This window comes from Catharus ustulatus, chromosome 7 (genome assembly GCF_009819885.2).
Source record: "Catharus ustulatus isolate bCatUst1 chromosome 7, bCatUst1.pri.v2, whole genome shotgun sequence".
Taxonomy (NCBI): Eukaryota; Metazoa; Chordata; class Aves; order Passeriformes; family Turdidae; genus Catharus; species Catharus ustulatus.
The window spans coordinates 21,961,447-21,978,246 of NC_046227.1; the positions used below are offsets into that span (position 1 = coordinate 21,961,447).

General features: G+C 40.2%; 1 protein-coding gene across 2 annotated transcripts in view; it reads right to left on the bottom strand.

Annotated features, from left to right (window-relative positions):
* The window catches only part of SLC4A10 (solute carrier family 4 member 10), a 150,789-nt gene extending 135,677 nt beyond the window's left edge, over positions 1 to 15,112 (bottom strand). The window contains exon 1 of one of the 2 annotated variants that reach the window (XM_033065130.1): positions 15,023 to 15,112. In XM_033065130.1, coding sequence (XP_032921021.1) covers positions 15,023 to 15,070 — 48 coding nt within the window. In that variant the 5' untranslated portion in view covers positions 15,071 to 15,112. The remainder of the gene's footprint in view (positions 1 to 15,022) is intronic. The other variant, XM_033065132.1, reaches the window with a different exon arrangement.
* Positions 15,113 to 16,800: the final 1,688 nt, after the last annotated feature.

Sequence of the window (16,800 nt, forward strand, 5' to 3'; positions counted from 1 at the left end):
TTAAATGATAGTTGGGTTTCGTTTGTTTGTTTTGTTTCTGTGGGGCTTTTAATCAGATAAGTTTCCCAAGAATCTAATTCAGTGAAAATACTGCACCAAACCTAGTTACACTTTTTTTTTTTTAATCTCAGTAGGATTTTTGGTGTTTGAATTTCTTTGAAATATTGTGTACATATCCCTTAAATATCAAAAGTTAGATCCCATCTTCTCTAGTATACCCATGTGGAAGAAAGGTTTTCTTGCTTTTTCTACTCCCAGCTTGTTTCTCAACTTTGAATGAATCCTGAATTGACCCACCCATCTGCTCTATCACACATCTGCAAGTAACACAGACTTGGTTTAGCTGGCTGAAAATGCAGACAGTTGAAGCAGCACAAAACCCAGTGATTAGGATCCTGAGTCTCCAAGTTAATTTCAGGTTGCTGCCACTGTAGCTCTCAGCTGGCAGGATTCAAAAGTTTTGTACAGAACCATATACACAATCTGCTCCTGATGGTGGGGCCCAATGCACAAAGAGAGGACCAAAGAAATGGAGAAAAAAGAAAACAAAAGGATGAAGATGTTTGCATATGAAAACAAGATGCTAATATATGTTTGTGTAGACTGTAAAACTACTACAGAAATACTTGAGAGAGAAATCCTATTTTAGCTTCTAATATTAATCGTGGGCAACTTTGTTGGTTTCAATCAAGTTACAATGCATTGCACCTTCCTAAATAAAATTTGTCAAGTCTTACTGTCTCATTAAACAAAATATATGTTGCAAAACCTTCTGTATCTGGTCATTTCTTTATTACAGGTCAGACCCAAATCTATAGACTGAGATCAAAATATTGGTACAATATTCGAGATTATTTTTTAAGCCCAAACTTCCAAAGCTGAAAATTAACCTTTAAAATAGAATTCAGCTTTATTTCTCAGCAAGACACAATCCAAAACTGAGAACACAATTCCTTCATCCTGACACAGAAAATATTTTATTAGAATTACTTACGAATGTTTCAACACAGCATCTAGTTTTGCCCTGTCCTGCAAGCAAAGCATTTCAAGAACATCACTTTATTATAGATGTGATTTTTATTCTACATTGCATTTTTATTCTAGCATCTCTGAACACTGTTTAAAATAATTTAAATATTTTTAAATAATTTTATATTTTTAAATATTTGCTGTGGTGTAAATTAGAAATCTGGTTTTGTGTCTCTTCTGATCCATCTGAAGATACAGGATTTTTTGCATAGAGTGTTACTGTCAAAATGATACATAAAAACATCTGATTTTCCAACATATTAGGTGTTTATTTATCTGAAAATCGATCTAAGAGCATGCATGACTATATTGCTTGATATTACAGACCAGGATGCTCTTACATGAAACTGCAGAGTAACACGAGACCAAAAACTTAGCTGTTTCAATATCCAAATAGTGAAGCGCCAAAACTGGTGGGAACCTTTGAAACTAGCAGATTTCCTAACTCCTAGAAACTCTTCAGCGTTGGTTTGACACCACAAGAGCCATGTGCTGTCACCACGGATGCAGTGAGCTCTCCTCCCCTCACTTGCCAAGCAAAGCTCGCAGTGAAGACACGAGGGGAGTGCAGAGAGCAGCAGAGACAAGCCAGGCACCATCTAGGGCCCAGCAGCTGAACTACACACAGCTGGTCCCAGCAAAATCTAGGGGCACAGCCTGACATTAATGCAATTAAAGTGAAAGCTCTTGGCATCCATCACCTGCTCCTTTAATGACTCTTCTGGCTCAGCGGCAGCCTTGTGCCTGCCTCTGAAGCTCATAACTGAATCTGTAAAACAATATACGACTGCTTGCCCACTATAAAAGGCAAGTATTCTGTTTATTATACAAAGCAAGTCTTGTCACAGCAGAAGCTATAAATTGCTGGGCAGCACACCCACAACGATCATAGAACCTTCTTGCAAGCAACATGGATTTTTCAAAAACAAGATCTGTGATACCAACCAGAGCTATGGCTTTAACAAAACTCACAAAATTCAGCAAAGGGAGGTTGCTTTGGGGAAGGACAAGAGTTCACAAGCCCAGGAAGGCAAGTAGAGCAGAGCAGCATTCTCCTTCCCTTGCTACTGAGCTGCACAAGAACACAGTCTGACTGACCTCTCCCAGGTCACTGCTGCTCATTACTAAAATATTTAAGGTTCTGCAGGTTCTGTATTCTCCTGTGTTCAGGACCTCTCAACCAGGAACAACTCTCTCCTGAAATATCCAATCTAACAAAAACTGATCAGAAAGAAAATTAACTCTTTTGCACAAGAAAGACTAATTTTGGATAACCTGCTATTTTTAAATTATCTACAGGTGAGCCATTGGTAAGACCAAAGAGAATTATTTCCTTTTACACAGAACCATTTGAGAAAATCCATCCCTGCAAAGCTAACAAAGACAAACCTTATTTCATGGACCCCAGTAAGGAAAACAAAAGCAGAACCACATAAATCTTTGAAACCCAATATCTTGCCTCAAGTTATCCCACTGCTTGGTTTATCTTGTACAAAGGAAAAAAGTGAACTAGTAAATGGTCTTTCCTCTGGTATTCAGGCCCTCACTCTGGTGATCAGCAGTTTAAAGTTTTGCTAAGCTGATGATTGCATCTGTTGAATTAGGATCATTGTGCTCAATTACCTAATTCCTTTTTAACCTATTTACGTGCATGGCCTCCACAACACCCTTCATCACTGTAATTTCTGCACTTGAACTCTATACTTTCTCAAAAATGTTCCTCTCATTTTTAACTTAGTAATTGATAAATGTTACTGAAATTTACTATTTCTGCTATAATTAAATAGTTTGGATTTATTCTGTATTCACTTTTTATTCTTTATTTTTCACAGTTTCACACCCTCTCCTGAATTGCCTCATTTCCAGAGCAACTCCTAATCTTGCTTCAATTTGAACAGAATTTATTTCCCCACTAGCCAAGAAATCCTGATTCATGTAATACCAAAATATGATGCAGATTTTACAGTCTTGAAATTGAAAGCCCAGGAAAAGGCCAGTCTCACGCTGCCAGCCCTCAGGGCTACCATCAATGACATTACCTGACACCACGCCAGATGGTCACTGTCACCATCCCATGAAAGCTGCAGACAGGTCAGATAACATCTAGTATTCCCCTTTTTTTTTTTCTTGAAGAAATTAAAAAATAATGTGCAGAAGACTCTTTGAAACATCTTTTTATATTGAGCCCCCATCAGCAGCCACTTAACTCTCAGACACTCACTTGGGTGCAGCAAAGAGCAGGAAGAAATGCCTGAGTAGAGCATAGCGCTGGAGAGAGGCATATCCTGGACAATGAGCATGTTGGACATAGGACAGAAAACCACTCCAGGGAAAAACAAGTTTGTTCCAGACAAAGGATATTGACAGCCAGCAGTAGCACCTAAAAATCAAGACATTGCCTCAAAAAAATGAGATACAGAAAGAAGCACGCATAGGATGACTTTTGCCTTCTGGATTATCGAGACTGATGTTCTCACATTTTCAATCTCTACCATGAGAGACAAAATCTTGCCTATATTTTTTAACTTTCAAATAACTAACTGGACTATCGGTGTTTTCTTGGTGTCAAAGTTACAAGACTGCAAGATTATAGCAGAAACAAAAAAAGTTAACAATAATGATTTGATACTAAATTTTCTTTATAATTTTTTTGCTCTAAGAATTATATTCAGACTTGGACAACTTATGGCACATCTGTAATTTAACACTGCCAAATACTAGAAACTTCTTTATCACTGTACTCCTATCCCCACTAATAAAGATATCTAAAATGAAAAAATGAGACACTTAAAAATTGAGATTTTGTAAAGGAATCATGTTGCTGACTGTGGATTGAGACATATTCCCATTCCACGTAAATAAAGGAAAAATACATTTTTTCTTTTTCCTCCCCCTTTTTTTTTTTTTTTTTTTAATTCTGCAACCATTTCTAATACTTGTTGGAAGCTGCTTTAAGGCTTAAAATACTGTAATAAATCTCCATGGGTTTTCAGTGCCTTGAGAAAGTTTGATCAATAGGAAATCTCGGGCACTTGCCAACTCAGAACAAACTCTGGCTCTGGATAATTCCTTGATTCTGTGTGAGATACTGGAGCAGGTTGCCCAGAGAAGCTGTGGATGCCCCAGTTCATGACATTGTTCAAGGCCAGGTTTGATGGGGCTTTGAGCAGCCTGGTCCAGTGCCATGTCCCTGCCCATGGCACAAAGGGGGCTGGAATGAGATGATCTTTAAGGTCCCTTCCAGCCCAAACCATTCTATAGCTCTATGAAATGGAGTAGAACAAGTACTAAACCACAGTATTAATAAAAAAACCCAAAGGAAAATTTACTTAGTCTTGTATTTCTTGAAAGCTGAAACCATTCAATAGAATTGCTCATACCAGGGAGAAATTTTAAACAGGATTCCCATTAGAATTAAACGCATTTCCATATTTGTATCTACAGACACAGACAACACACCCTTTCTAAATATACAAGAAAAGCCACGTGGAGAAATATCAAATATTAGCAGGAAAACAATCAGCTCATTATACACTCTAAAAAAAAAAGGCAAACTAAAAAATAAGTCATAACAACTATAAATTGATATTATTTTCCCATTAAAAATGTATCAGTAGCAGACTAGACCCAGTCCTAGGAATGAGTTATTAAAAACTGTACTATAACTGCAAAGCATTAAAAATATATTACTGGTTGGACACACCATCTAGCAATTCTTTTTGTTTGCTCAGGTTGATTTTGTCAGACTTATTTTAATGATTTTTATTACTTTTTAATAAATATGCATAATGGAAGCATTATATAAACTGTTATTTCTGCAATTACTGTGAAATGAAAAATTTAAAACTCAAACGTAAAAGTAAAGCAGATAATAGAACGAAAGTCTCTGGGTTACAGTGTTTAAACAAGATAAATAATAATCCTCTAGAATTTTTTTATTTCATATCCATAAAAATGCATTTGCCCTATTCCATAAATTTTCTATTTCTTGTTTATGAAAATTGGAAGTTTTCTTATTTAAAAAAAAAAAAAAACTGAGAGGTTTTTTCTTAATTCTGTCTGTTCACAATTTATAACTATTAATATTTGAACTCTTACAGCAAGCACTTTATGTGATTACAGTCATAGTGATTATGCTACAGTAGCCCATTAATTTCCATGAGCAGTCTGGAGAATAACAAACTTAGAGAAAATAAGTAGATTTTTGTATTGCCAGAGATGTATTTGTTTGCAATCATGCTACTAAGCAGCTTGTTGTTCATGTGAGTACTGTCCTAGTCCCTGAACAGGCAGTCATGGACCAGGGCCAGTGAGTGACAGACTCTGGACCCACTCAGGAGGAAACCACAGTCTTCATCCCAAAAAGTTCACACAATATTTTTCCTAAACAAATAAAACATAAAATATAACCACCTAAAGCTTTTACAGCATCTTATCCATGCTTTAATCTTTATTCTTACAGTGTTTATTCCTCTGGGATGCCAAGCACAAAGCAGATTAGCCCAATTTTCTCAAGAATAAACCTACATTGCATTTATGTGAGGTCACCACACACAGCTAAGGGACTTGTAGGGAAGGCTGTGATTCTCTCTGCCTTGCAGCAGTTTTTTGTACAGCCACCCTTTGTATGCAATCCAAAAGAGAAGAGACAGACACAAACAAACATTAAATAGTTAATAACTTTTGATGAGTGTCGTAATTAGCAATTTTAGCAGTCTAAGGGTCACCAAGAATTGGTTTTGCAGAGATACCTATTTCTAATATTGCCACTGAAACGCTACTCAGAATTTTTATATGATGAGCTTATCTTAATACCAGACTGCTTTTGGAATCATAATTTCTACAGTTTTCGATTTTTAAAAAAATATTTCAGAGCAAGAAGGTCACTTTCCTAGCAGAGTTTCTCATATCCTGCATTGGATACATCTTCAAAACTTACATTCTTTGTGTTGAACTACTCGAGACATGTAAGTCATATGAATGTGTAACAGGCTGGATTAAGTCTGAATCACTCACAGAAGAACAAACAAAAAAAATGTAGTCAGGTTTTATATATCTGCATGTTCACATGTTTTGGTAATATCTTTCATTAGATATCTCAATATTTCCGTATTTTACTTCAAAAGATTCTTTTATGAAGTTTTATTTGTACTATCTAGCTAAACATTTTCATAGACATACATATATGAACAAGTTGCACATTTATGGAGAAATTTGGGGAAGGGATGCAGGGTAAGGTAGCTTTGGGATTTGGAGGTGTTTGGCTGCTAATGGGGTTTGCAAACTGGGGTTTGCAAGCTCTAATTTGTTACCATGTACAGTCCCATCATATCTGCTAATGGGAACATGGTTTCTGTAGCAGAAGCTACAGTCCAAGGCAAATCCCTCATCATGGAGACACCCAGTTCTCAAAAACACCTCCTGTCCTCTTGTCAGCAGCACTGCTTGGTAAAGCATGCACATTCTTCAGCAGCTTGATATTTTTCAAGGCTAAAAGGGCTTCTGTTATTTTTGCCCAAATTTGGCCAGCACTGCACAGAGAATTGGGGGAAGAAAATCATAGTTCACAAATATTCTGTGTAAAGTTACTGGTTTCTTTTCAATTGGTCTTCTCTCCAGAGATAACTGCAGTTGTGTTGCCCTGGGCAATACCGGCTAACATTTAGAAACCTATCATCTATCTGGGATTATGGGTGGGCAAATAGAAATAAATGTTCATGTATTTGCTGGCCAAAGTAAATCAGATACAGCAGACACAAAGCCCTGAACTTTTACGTAAGACAAAGTGAAATGAAAACAACCAAACTATGCAAACTACAGATCACTAAAAAACCATTTCATCCTCTCTAAAGCTTTTTCTTTAAAAGATCCTTTTAAAGTCTTTATCTGCCTATGTCATTGTAGACAAAACCATGCAAGTTACATCAGATTTCAGTGTATACTCCACAGCAGGTTATTCTCAATCCATTCCCCTACAAGATGACAACTGGGGGAGAAGTATTATTCAAAAAGCAAGAGGCACATTTGATGTTGATGGGGAAATCCAGACCACTACAGAAAAAAAAAAATTCATTTTCTGAAATTGGTGAGGATAAACATGATGGCTTCTGCACTGCTCAGTGCATATTCACCTAATCTAAAATCATTCAGATGCTTCTCCCAAAACATGGAATTCACCTATGATTAGAATTTTCATGAGAAGATTCTCAGACAAGTGCGAAACAGTTTTATGAGTGCTTTTACAGCTCATTGCTACGTTTAATTTCAAACTCTATTATAAGGTTGCAATAAAAACAAGAGGACATAAGTATATTCACTGTAGCACTGTCATAAAAAGGAAAAACATAATAAAGTGGAAGCTCTTTAAAAAACAATTACACAGTCAGTCAAGTCTTCTATTTGAGCACGTCTACCTTCTCTTCAAATAAAGGGAAAGGATAATACCAATTAAAGGAGATAGATAATATGGGTTACAATCCAAGTTATGAAATTTATCAAAAAAAAGTCAGGTATGGTAAAGTCTCACAACAGAGCAGACTTGCAGACACTGCATGAAGATTTGCTGTGGTAATGATACATTGGAAACATATACAAGTCTCAAATGAAGTAGCAATAGTCTTAAAAGGACTGAAAACTGAGTTATTTCTGAGGAACAGCATTAAGATGGCTGGCAGCTACTGCTGCACAGACTTGGGGATGAGGGGGCAGAAAGGAACCAATTTTATTCTATAAATTCTTTTAAAATACCAATACATATAATATCCCTTCTGCTAACATGATAATACACTATTCTGGGACATTCTGGTTCTATTTTGGTAGCTACTTAAATAGGTCACAAAAATGATTAAAAGAAATGCTTAATGCATTTTTAAGAAAATGGATACAGATTATCACATTTTCATGAATTCAAAGGTAGACAAATACCCACTATTCCACGGGCAACAGAAAATTCTGATTTTTGTTACATTCTTCATATTACAGAGTGTAGCAGGAGAATGATTTTATTCCCCTGTGTATGCTATTCTTTGACTTTATAAATAAAAAATATCAAAACAGTTAGTCAGTACCCATGAAAAAGAAATCTAAAGCACTTAAAATTTGAACACAATCTCCTTCACTGTGCCTTTATTTCCTAATCATATTTGCAACACTATGAACATCCTTGATACCACACAACCACCACAAAGTTTTCAGTGGTATTCAGAATTCAGAAGTTTTCAGATTTGACGTGAAATCACATTCTTGCTTTTGCATGCTTATTTGTAAAGTAAAACCCCTGTGCACATTTGTATGTTGAAAGGGATGTTTACATGTACCTACCATATTCTCTCCAGAAAAGACATGGCTTTTTGCTCTTGACTTTAATGGCATTGTTTGCCAGACTAATTACAGTTTAAGTACCTATTTTCTATTCTTGCCAGGATCTAATAGCAGGGTTGGGTCTTTTTTTCCATCTTTATACAGTTTCAGTGACTATGAATGGCTCTAGAGATAATCTAGCACATTTGCTCGTGACTGGTATCTGGAGCTGTTCTTCAGAATAGTGGCTTCAGATCAAAGATGTTTTGAATTTATAGCTTTTTTTTTAAATCTGTCTCCAAAAAACTACACACATGTGCAATATTTTCTGGTATTTTTGAGTGTGCTAGCTAATTCCTGTGACAGTAATTACTGCCAAGGAAATTTGCCCTAGAATTTCTTTCTGATACAGACAGAGTTCTACATTCTTTAAAAAGTCAAGAGGATTCCACAAAGACTTGAAAATCTACATTTCAGATTGGCATTTTTCAGACAAAAAATAAAAAATAATATTTTCGTATGGTTTTAAAACCTGCTTGTAACAAAATGGATCAACAATGAGCATTAATCATTGCAAGATTCTCTTTGAAAATGTTTAAATGTTTAAATTTAAATATTTGTAGTAAATTTATTATTTAGGTAGACTTAACTGGATATCAACATTCACAATCCAGATAAACTACTTCTTTCTCCTTAGTTTGCACTTAATCTATCATCCATCTATAACATACTTGTGCCAAAAAGACAAAAGTGAGTTCTTTTCACAGAATGATAGGACTGGAAGCGATCTTGTGAGGTCTTCTAGTCCATTACTCAGCTCTAAACCAGCAATAATTGTCTTACCTATTCCTACAGATATATGGATAATAGATTCTCCATTACTACACCACTCTTAGCATTAGATAGCTTTCCTTAAGCTGTCTTTAAAATTGTCCCATAACCTTTTCCTTGGTTCCTATTCAGTACAGATATAAGAAAGAAACTGATCCTTTTTGCAGCAGCATTACACACCAAACATGCCTCCAGGCTAAGGAATCTCAGTCTCTTCAAATGCTCTTTCATATCTTAGGCCCATGCCCATTTTTGTTGTTCTTGAATTGTTCCACAAGTGCTACTCTTTTCTCAAAACACACATATAGTACTGCTCTAATCAACTAATACCTTACAAATGTCAAGTATTAGTTCATGTAACTTGCAGACTTCATTTCTCGTAAATATGTTACTGCGCCAGATTTTTTGCAACAAGCTCCCGGTCCGTTTGATTAAAATTGAGGTCTTGCAAATATTGACCTTATCTTTCACATCTTCACTAAATTTCAATATGCATTTATTTATAAACTTTGCAATGTCTCATAAATACCTAATTAAACAAAAGTGGAAAGGTTCTAAGTAGGAAAACAGGGAAATCAGCAAAGATAGAGAAGACTCGGGATTCAAAAGACTATTTTGTGCCTGCTGTACAAGGAGGCAAAAGCCCTGGTTTTCCTGTTTCTGTCCCTACCCTTCTTTGCCCATGAAATGTAGTCAGCTCCCTTTTGCCTTTCATACCAGTCAGCCATAATGCCCTCGATTCTCCAAGTTCCCACAAAACTCCACAGCTCATTTACCCTCATTTCACCCTGCAACTTCTTTTTTCCCCAAGACATTTCTTCTATTTTTAGCAATAGCCTTTATCATCTATTCCAACTTTCACCTTGTCTATCCTAATAAACAACCTTGTAGAACAAGGGTGGATTTTAATTATCTTTAAATATGCTACGCTTTTTTTTCATTTCATGAGAAGGACTCTTAAACTGCACCAACACTGAAAATGGTGTGAACACATTCAGTGCTCCATCAGTTTGTATGACATCAAAATGGCATTATTATTGCAAAAAGAGTCACATGGATGTGATTCTTCAATAGTTTGGGATTTTTACAAGGCAGAACCTATGAAAGGAACATGCAATGCCTATGGCTTTCCCTTCTCATCTCAGACACACAACTAATTGTCTAAGACACTTCACAGTGGATTAAGTATTTCCTCACCTACTTAAACACTCATCCATTGAAACTGCAAGCATTACTTATTTAAGAAGCATTAAAAGATGTCAGAGGAAGTACTTAGTTTTAGAATTCATTCTATATTTTTTCCAAAGGAAAAAGCAAAGAGAAGATACAATTATTAACAGAGGAAATTGAAGGCATATATTTAACAAGTAGAATTTGTGGGAAGTAATCAAACAGGTTATAGATGCATTAAGGTGAGATGATTTACATACAGTACTTGTTGGTGTTGTTTTTTTTTTTTTAATTTTTGTGGAAATATGTCTCAGGTTGCTAATTATTCTTAAACAGAAACACTAGAGAACACCATATGATCCAAATGTGGGGTTTTTTTTTAACTAGGACAGTGGCAAATATAAGGGAGAAGTTAGGGGGGATTAAATAAACATGTGATTGTTACTTCATTTCTTTCTAGCATTTTCTGGGAAAAGTCTTCATTTAGAACTTGGAATCAGGCAATAATAAAGAAAATACATAGAGAAGAAATTCAGTCGTAAATTCATACTTGCAATTAAGTTTTAGGGTTTTATTTTCAATGGTGCTATTATCTCAGTACTCTTGTCTTGAAAATGTAATACTGCCTGTGTATTTTTCCAGAAGAATCACAACATTCCTGTAGCCTCTATAAACTTGCTTTTAGTGCTGCTATAATGCTGTACTCTGGAGAAGTGAACTGGGAATGAGTTCTGTTGTACAAACCATGGGGTCAGGCTCTGACAGCCCTTCTCACAATGAGCAATACATTTCAACTGCAAGTCTCATCCAAGGTCCCACTCAGCATTAACAAAAGCAAAAGAATTTGGCCTGTTAGTGTGAGCAGCTTCCCACACTCACCTGCTACATCAAAAATAGTTACTTCTCAAGATCTTGCTATACCATTCTCCCACACAGAGTCCTAAGCAGCAATAGCTGTGTGCCATTTGCAGCAGCAGCAAGAGTGCTCTTGATGCAAACACTCCCTTACCTAGAGCATGCACATCATACACTACAGCACATGCAGTATCCACATGCAGCTCAGCAAGGTCATGCTTTAAGGCCTTGTATTGACCAGATTTGAACAGTAAATTAAAAAAATTAATAAACAAATTAATGCAACAAAATACTTTAAGAGTAAATGAGGAGGGCGAGAACAGAAAGGAAAAGTCAATTTTACTTTCCATACATGGATTTTACTGCTACTTTCAGAAGACACAGGAAAACAACGTGCCAAACATAAACATAGCAAAAATATCTGCACATTGTGTATACATTCTCCTCATATCCAAAATATCAAACCTCTACCATATAACAACCCTATTTTAAAAGCCAATTCTGATTTGCATATGAGAGATCCAGAATCTACAGGAACAAATATGAACAATTTGTGCTGTGAATAAATTGCCAATAAAGTCACAATAAAGCAACAATTTTCAAAATAATTTCCATGCAATCAGGTATACATATACACACAAACTCGCAATATTTAGTTCTTTGTTAGGAAATCAACAGAAGATCTTTGTAGAGGTCTGCAGATTGTTTTCCCTGTTCTGTAAACAAATGATGATTCCTCAGAAATCTTTCAATTACACACAACTATTTAAAGCACTCTGAATAATCACTGAAAAAACATACTTGATGACTGATAAATAAATCACTAGATGATTCTGAAAGCATACAACTACATTTTGTTACCATATTAGTATATGTACTGAATAATACAAATTAAGACTGTATTTGCATTTCCAAGAGCAGGTTCAACAATTTGTTTCCAGGTGAACAATTTCCTTTCTGATTTATTTATACAGTATATTTATACAATATTTCACTTATAGTAAATTAGCAATAGATTTCTAATAATTTTCACCAAAATTTGTCCACTGTAAAAAACAACCATTAGCACAACTGCTAACAAGGCTATTGTCTCTATATAAGACCTGTTTTCAAAAAGTGTGATGGGAAACTGCCAAGGAAATTATTTAATTCCTCAGAACCACAGGCAACAATGCATTTTATTAGTTTCCAAATTGCTAGGAATTGGGGTTTTCAATTAAAAGTTTGCATAATAAAACAATAACACTAGAATAAAAGTAGATTCCACTTTGTACAGACTGTGGAATTTTGGTGGGAAATTTTATTGAGGCTTCGCAATCTCTGAGCACCATTAGGAGATAAAATTATTTAAGGAATATATTTGCGATCTTCTGACTAGAAATAATGACTAAAACATACAGTGTGCTACAGTTTCACAAAAAAGAAAAAAATTAACTCTGTTGCATATAGCAATGCCCCAGACTAATCCCTGAGGGAAAAATGTTCTGCTGGAAGCCTTTTTTCTTCATACCCAGAGCCCACTGAACTGGGACAACACTTGGGAACAGACCTGTATTCATTTTACAGCTTGCATTCCTGTTCCATTTGTGTCCAGTCAAGATGAGGATTGATCCCCAAAACAGAAGTCCTCTGAAGGTATGTCACAACATTACCTCCCAAACTAGCAGACCTCAGCACTGATAGTTAGCACCTATTCCTGTTCCCCAAACTCTATGACTCCAGGTACAAGACTCCCAGCATGCAAAAGGCATTTCTGCCTTACAGGGCCCTAGGCAGCAGCCAGGCTGAGACTACCACTGCACGAACACACAATTTATTGCCTGACACACAGAAAAAACATCACCAGCACCCAGAAATCTTGAAGGAGCTGTGTCTTTGCCATCATTGTGGGAGGAAAGCAATGTTTTGTTGTTGAGCTGCACAGGCCCTCTCAGAAACCACAAGAGAGGACTGGGGTACATGCCACAATATATAAAGTCTCCCATCCCCACTTGAAGTAAACACAACTGAATTAATTTAGCTGTAGTAAATGGAGCTGGGAACTAGGACACAAACGTAGCAAGCAACAGCACTGATCTGCAGCTCTAGGGACAGGGACCTGCAGCTCTGCAGAGAGGTACTGCACCAGGGCAGAGCTCCTGAGGGAACAAGGGACAATTGTCCCCTCATCAGCACACAGAAATACTATCTCCTTTGGTGCTCTCAATCTCAGCAACAGCCCTTTTTTTCTGGGCACAGCCCTGAAGAAACAAAATTTAAAGCCAGACAGCCCTAGTCAATCCTGCACTGTGCCTTCTGAAAGCTGACTCCTCTGGCTCCCTGTGCAGTGGCCATGGCACAGAGACAGCACACATGGACAAAGTGAGGCTGGCACATAGGCCAGCAAGGTACGAGCAAGAGCGAGACGGCCACTGACTGCAGACTGCTGCATCGGTGTGAAACACCAAGGACTAAGCGTTCCATGGAACCACTGTCGTGAACTACAGATGGAAACTTGGTTTACATTTAATTGTCTCTCTACAGAAAGGAACTCGACAGCCAGTCTGTCAGTGAAAGCAACAGGACCTTCTACTCCACTGTCAGAAACTGAGAGAGCAGCAAGTAATAGGAAGTAGGATTCATAAAAGGGATCCAGAAAGCAACGGGGAAAACTGTCCCTGCCACAGGGAGAAAGAAGATGCTAGAGATAACCTCACACTGTGTAGCAACCTGCCACCTGATTGCGAAATGGACCACGTCAACAGATGATGGGAACAGACCCTATGAAAAACGGGCTTGCCACGAGCACATCTCATCAACCTGCAGCAGCTGAGACTTGTCTCTTTGAAGCTTTGTCAATGTTGTGCAGCTCGCCGTGCTAACACACAGCCATTTCAGGAGCAGCAAAGCCTCTACAGACCTATGCAGTGTGTTGACAGGGATGTGTACGCACAGTCAGACACTTGTGTATGTACATGAGAGACTTTTCCCTGCCCCAGACAGATTTCCTGTGCAAGGCAGGAACCACCATTCACAAACAGAATCTCAGTATGAGATCGAGCTCGACACCCACAGTTAAACCTTCTGTGTGTCTGCAATCCTGTGTTTGGGGGAGGCCTGGCAGGAAAAGGGTCCCTACTGAGCTAACCACGTTAAAAGTCCCCCATCAGCTGATCTCTTTCCTACTTGCACGGAAGGGGCTGCCCGGCCGGAGCTGCGCAGCCACACGGTGCTCCGGGGAGAGGGTGCCCCGCGTCCCCCCCTGACAACAAAACCCCCAGACCACCCGGGCTGAGCACAGAGACTGCGACACCAGCACCAAGCACAGCCCGGGAGCCGGGAGCAGCCCCTGCCGTGTCAGCGCCAGCCCCCAGCAGATTCTCTGCGCTCTGCAAGCGAGGAGGGCCAGGGAGCTCCGGGCACTGCCCAGCCCCGGCCCCGGAGCGGCATCCCCGCAGCGCTGCCCACAGGTGCTCCTGCCCTGCGCTGCCGGGGAGCAGGGGGCAAGAGAGCTGAGAAAGGAAATGTCGGAAGCGGGGGGACACGAAGAGAGGGGGTACCGAGAGGAAGGAGATGTCTGAGCCGGGGACAGGGTGCGTGCCCCGGAGGGACACACGTACACACACGCACAAACACACACCGCTCCATCCCCGAGCGTCCTGGCGCCCAGACACTCCCGCCGCCGCAGCATCGCCCGGCACCGGAGCGAGCCAACCTGTTTCCCGAGCCCCGAGAAACCGGCTGCGGTGCCCAGCACGGGCAGGCGGGCGGGCAGGCGGCCCCCGCGCCCCCTCCCCGGCTGCCTCCCCGCGGGGCGCGTCGCAACCCCCCGGCCGGGGCCGCGCTGCGGCAGCCGTACCGTGGGCAGCAGCGGCTCCATCTGCGCCCCCTGGTCCTGAGTCTCCATGCGGCGGCGGCGGGGCTGCGGCGGCGCCCCCTCCCCGCCGCCCGCGGGCCGGGGCGCTCCCCGGGCGCTGCGGGAGCCGCTGGGCTGCGCCGGGCTCGGGGCTCGCTCCGCGCTCCCGGCTGCGCGCTCCCGCCGCGCTCCCGGCCGCGCGCTCCCGGATCAAGCGGCGCGGAGGCAGGAAGCGCGCGCCAGTCACATGGCCGCGCGCACCGCCGGCCCCGCGCGGGGGGGCGGGAGCCGGAGCCACCTGCGGGATGCGGGATGAGAGATGCGGGAGGAGGGATGCGGGAGTAGAGATGCGGGATGAAGGATGAGGGATGCAGGATGAGGGATGCGGGATCCGGGAGGAGGGATGCGGAATGCTGGAGGAGGGATGAAGGATGAGGGATGCGGGATGAGGGAGGAGAGATGGAGGATGAGGGATGCGAGATGCTGGAGGAGGGATGCGGGATGAGGGATGCAGCCGTTCCCGTGGGCCCATCTCGCCCCCGCACACCGACACCCCGCGAGCTCTGGGGCTCCGCTCAGCACCGGGTGGCACTGTGGAAAACATCCCACAGGGCTCAGAAGTTTTTAGCGCTTTCCGCCAAGCAGGCTCCCCAGCACTCCTGTTTCAGTGCAGTCTTGAGCCAGAGTTGATTTAGCCAGAAGCAGAAGAGTACCTGAAAACAGGGGCCCTTCACTCGGTCCTGCCTGACTTTGACCCTTAGTTACAGACAGCACCTTCAAAAGAGAGTTCTGCCCCTCTCCCCACAGCAATAACCCCACTCTCCCCTTCTACCTGCAAATCACAAACATATCAGAGTACTGTATTTTACGGTATAGGGTATAGAGTCTTGCCCTCTTTTTTACCCAATTTTATCATTCAAGCCTACTACACATTTGGCTTTTCCTAATCTATCTGGCTCTGCATCTCAGTGGTTACATTCAGCTATACCAAAGCCCCAACAAGCTGCACAAATAATTGTCAATGCCTAAATTTGCTGTAGAACAGGCATAAGAAGCTGAGTCCCAAAGTACTTGTGCTGCTAAGAACAAGTGTGACATTGCCTAGCAAAACAACTGAGGTAGAGAAATTTCTATTTGCATCATTTGCCGGTATATCTTCCAAATGCCTATCCAAACCTGTGTGCACAAAAATGAAAATGGCCATAGATCTGATTATGTAAAATAAACTAGCAGGTAAACTTCTATCTCCCTGTTAACATTAATTTCCTTCCCAAAGCAGCAGGCCATGCCCTACATTTTGGATATCCTTTGCAGTCTAAAAGTAGATCAATAAACAGCTTCACTAAATCTGATTAATTTCCTCTGCCATGGGACATGTTCTTCAAGTCTCCCGGAGATCTTCCAGGTTGAATTATGTGTACATCAGCCCAAGCAAGACACAGAGCTGAGGGGGCAGTATAAAGGCAAGGGGAGTCAAAGCTGATTCTAACAAAGAAGGGGGCATTTTTCTAAGTTACAACTGAGAATTTGTTCTTTAAAGTGACATATACATTTAACACTGTATAGAAAGACAGACAACAGATATGACCCAGGTTCTGGGACAAAGGCCAGATGTGTACTTTCATAACATGATTACAGATCTACAGTAATTAACATAGGAGGCCATTCAGACCACTAGAGGTAAGGCTGTGACAGCATTTACGCAGTAAAACCCTGTCTGTAGAGCTTATAATTAAGCTATGAAAGTCATGATGAGGCTGGGAAAAGAGTGTGTTTAAAAG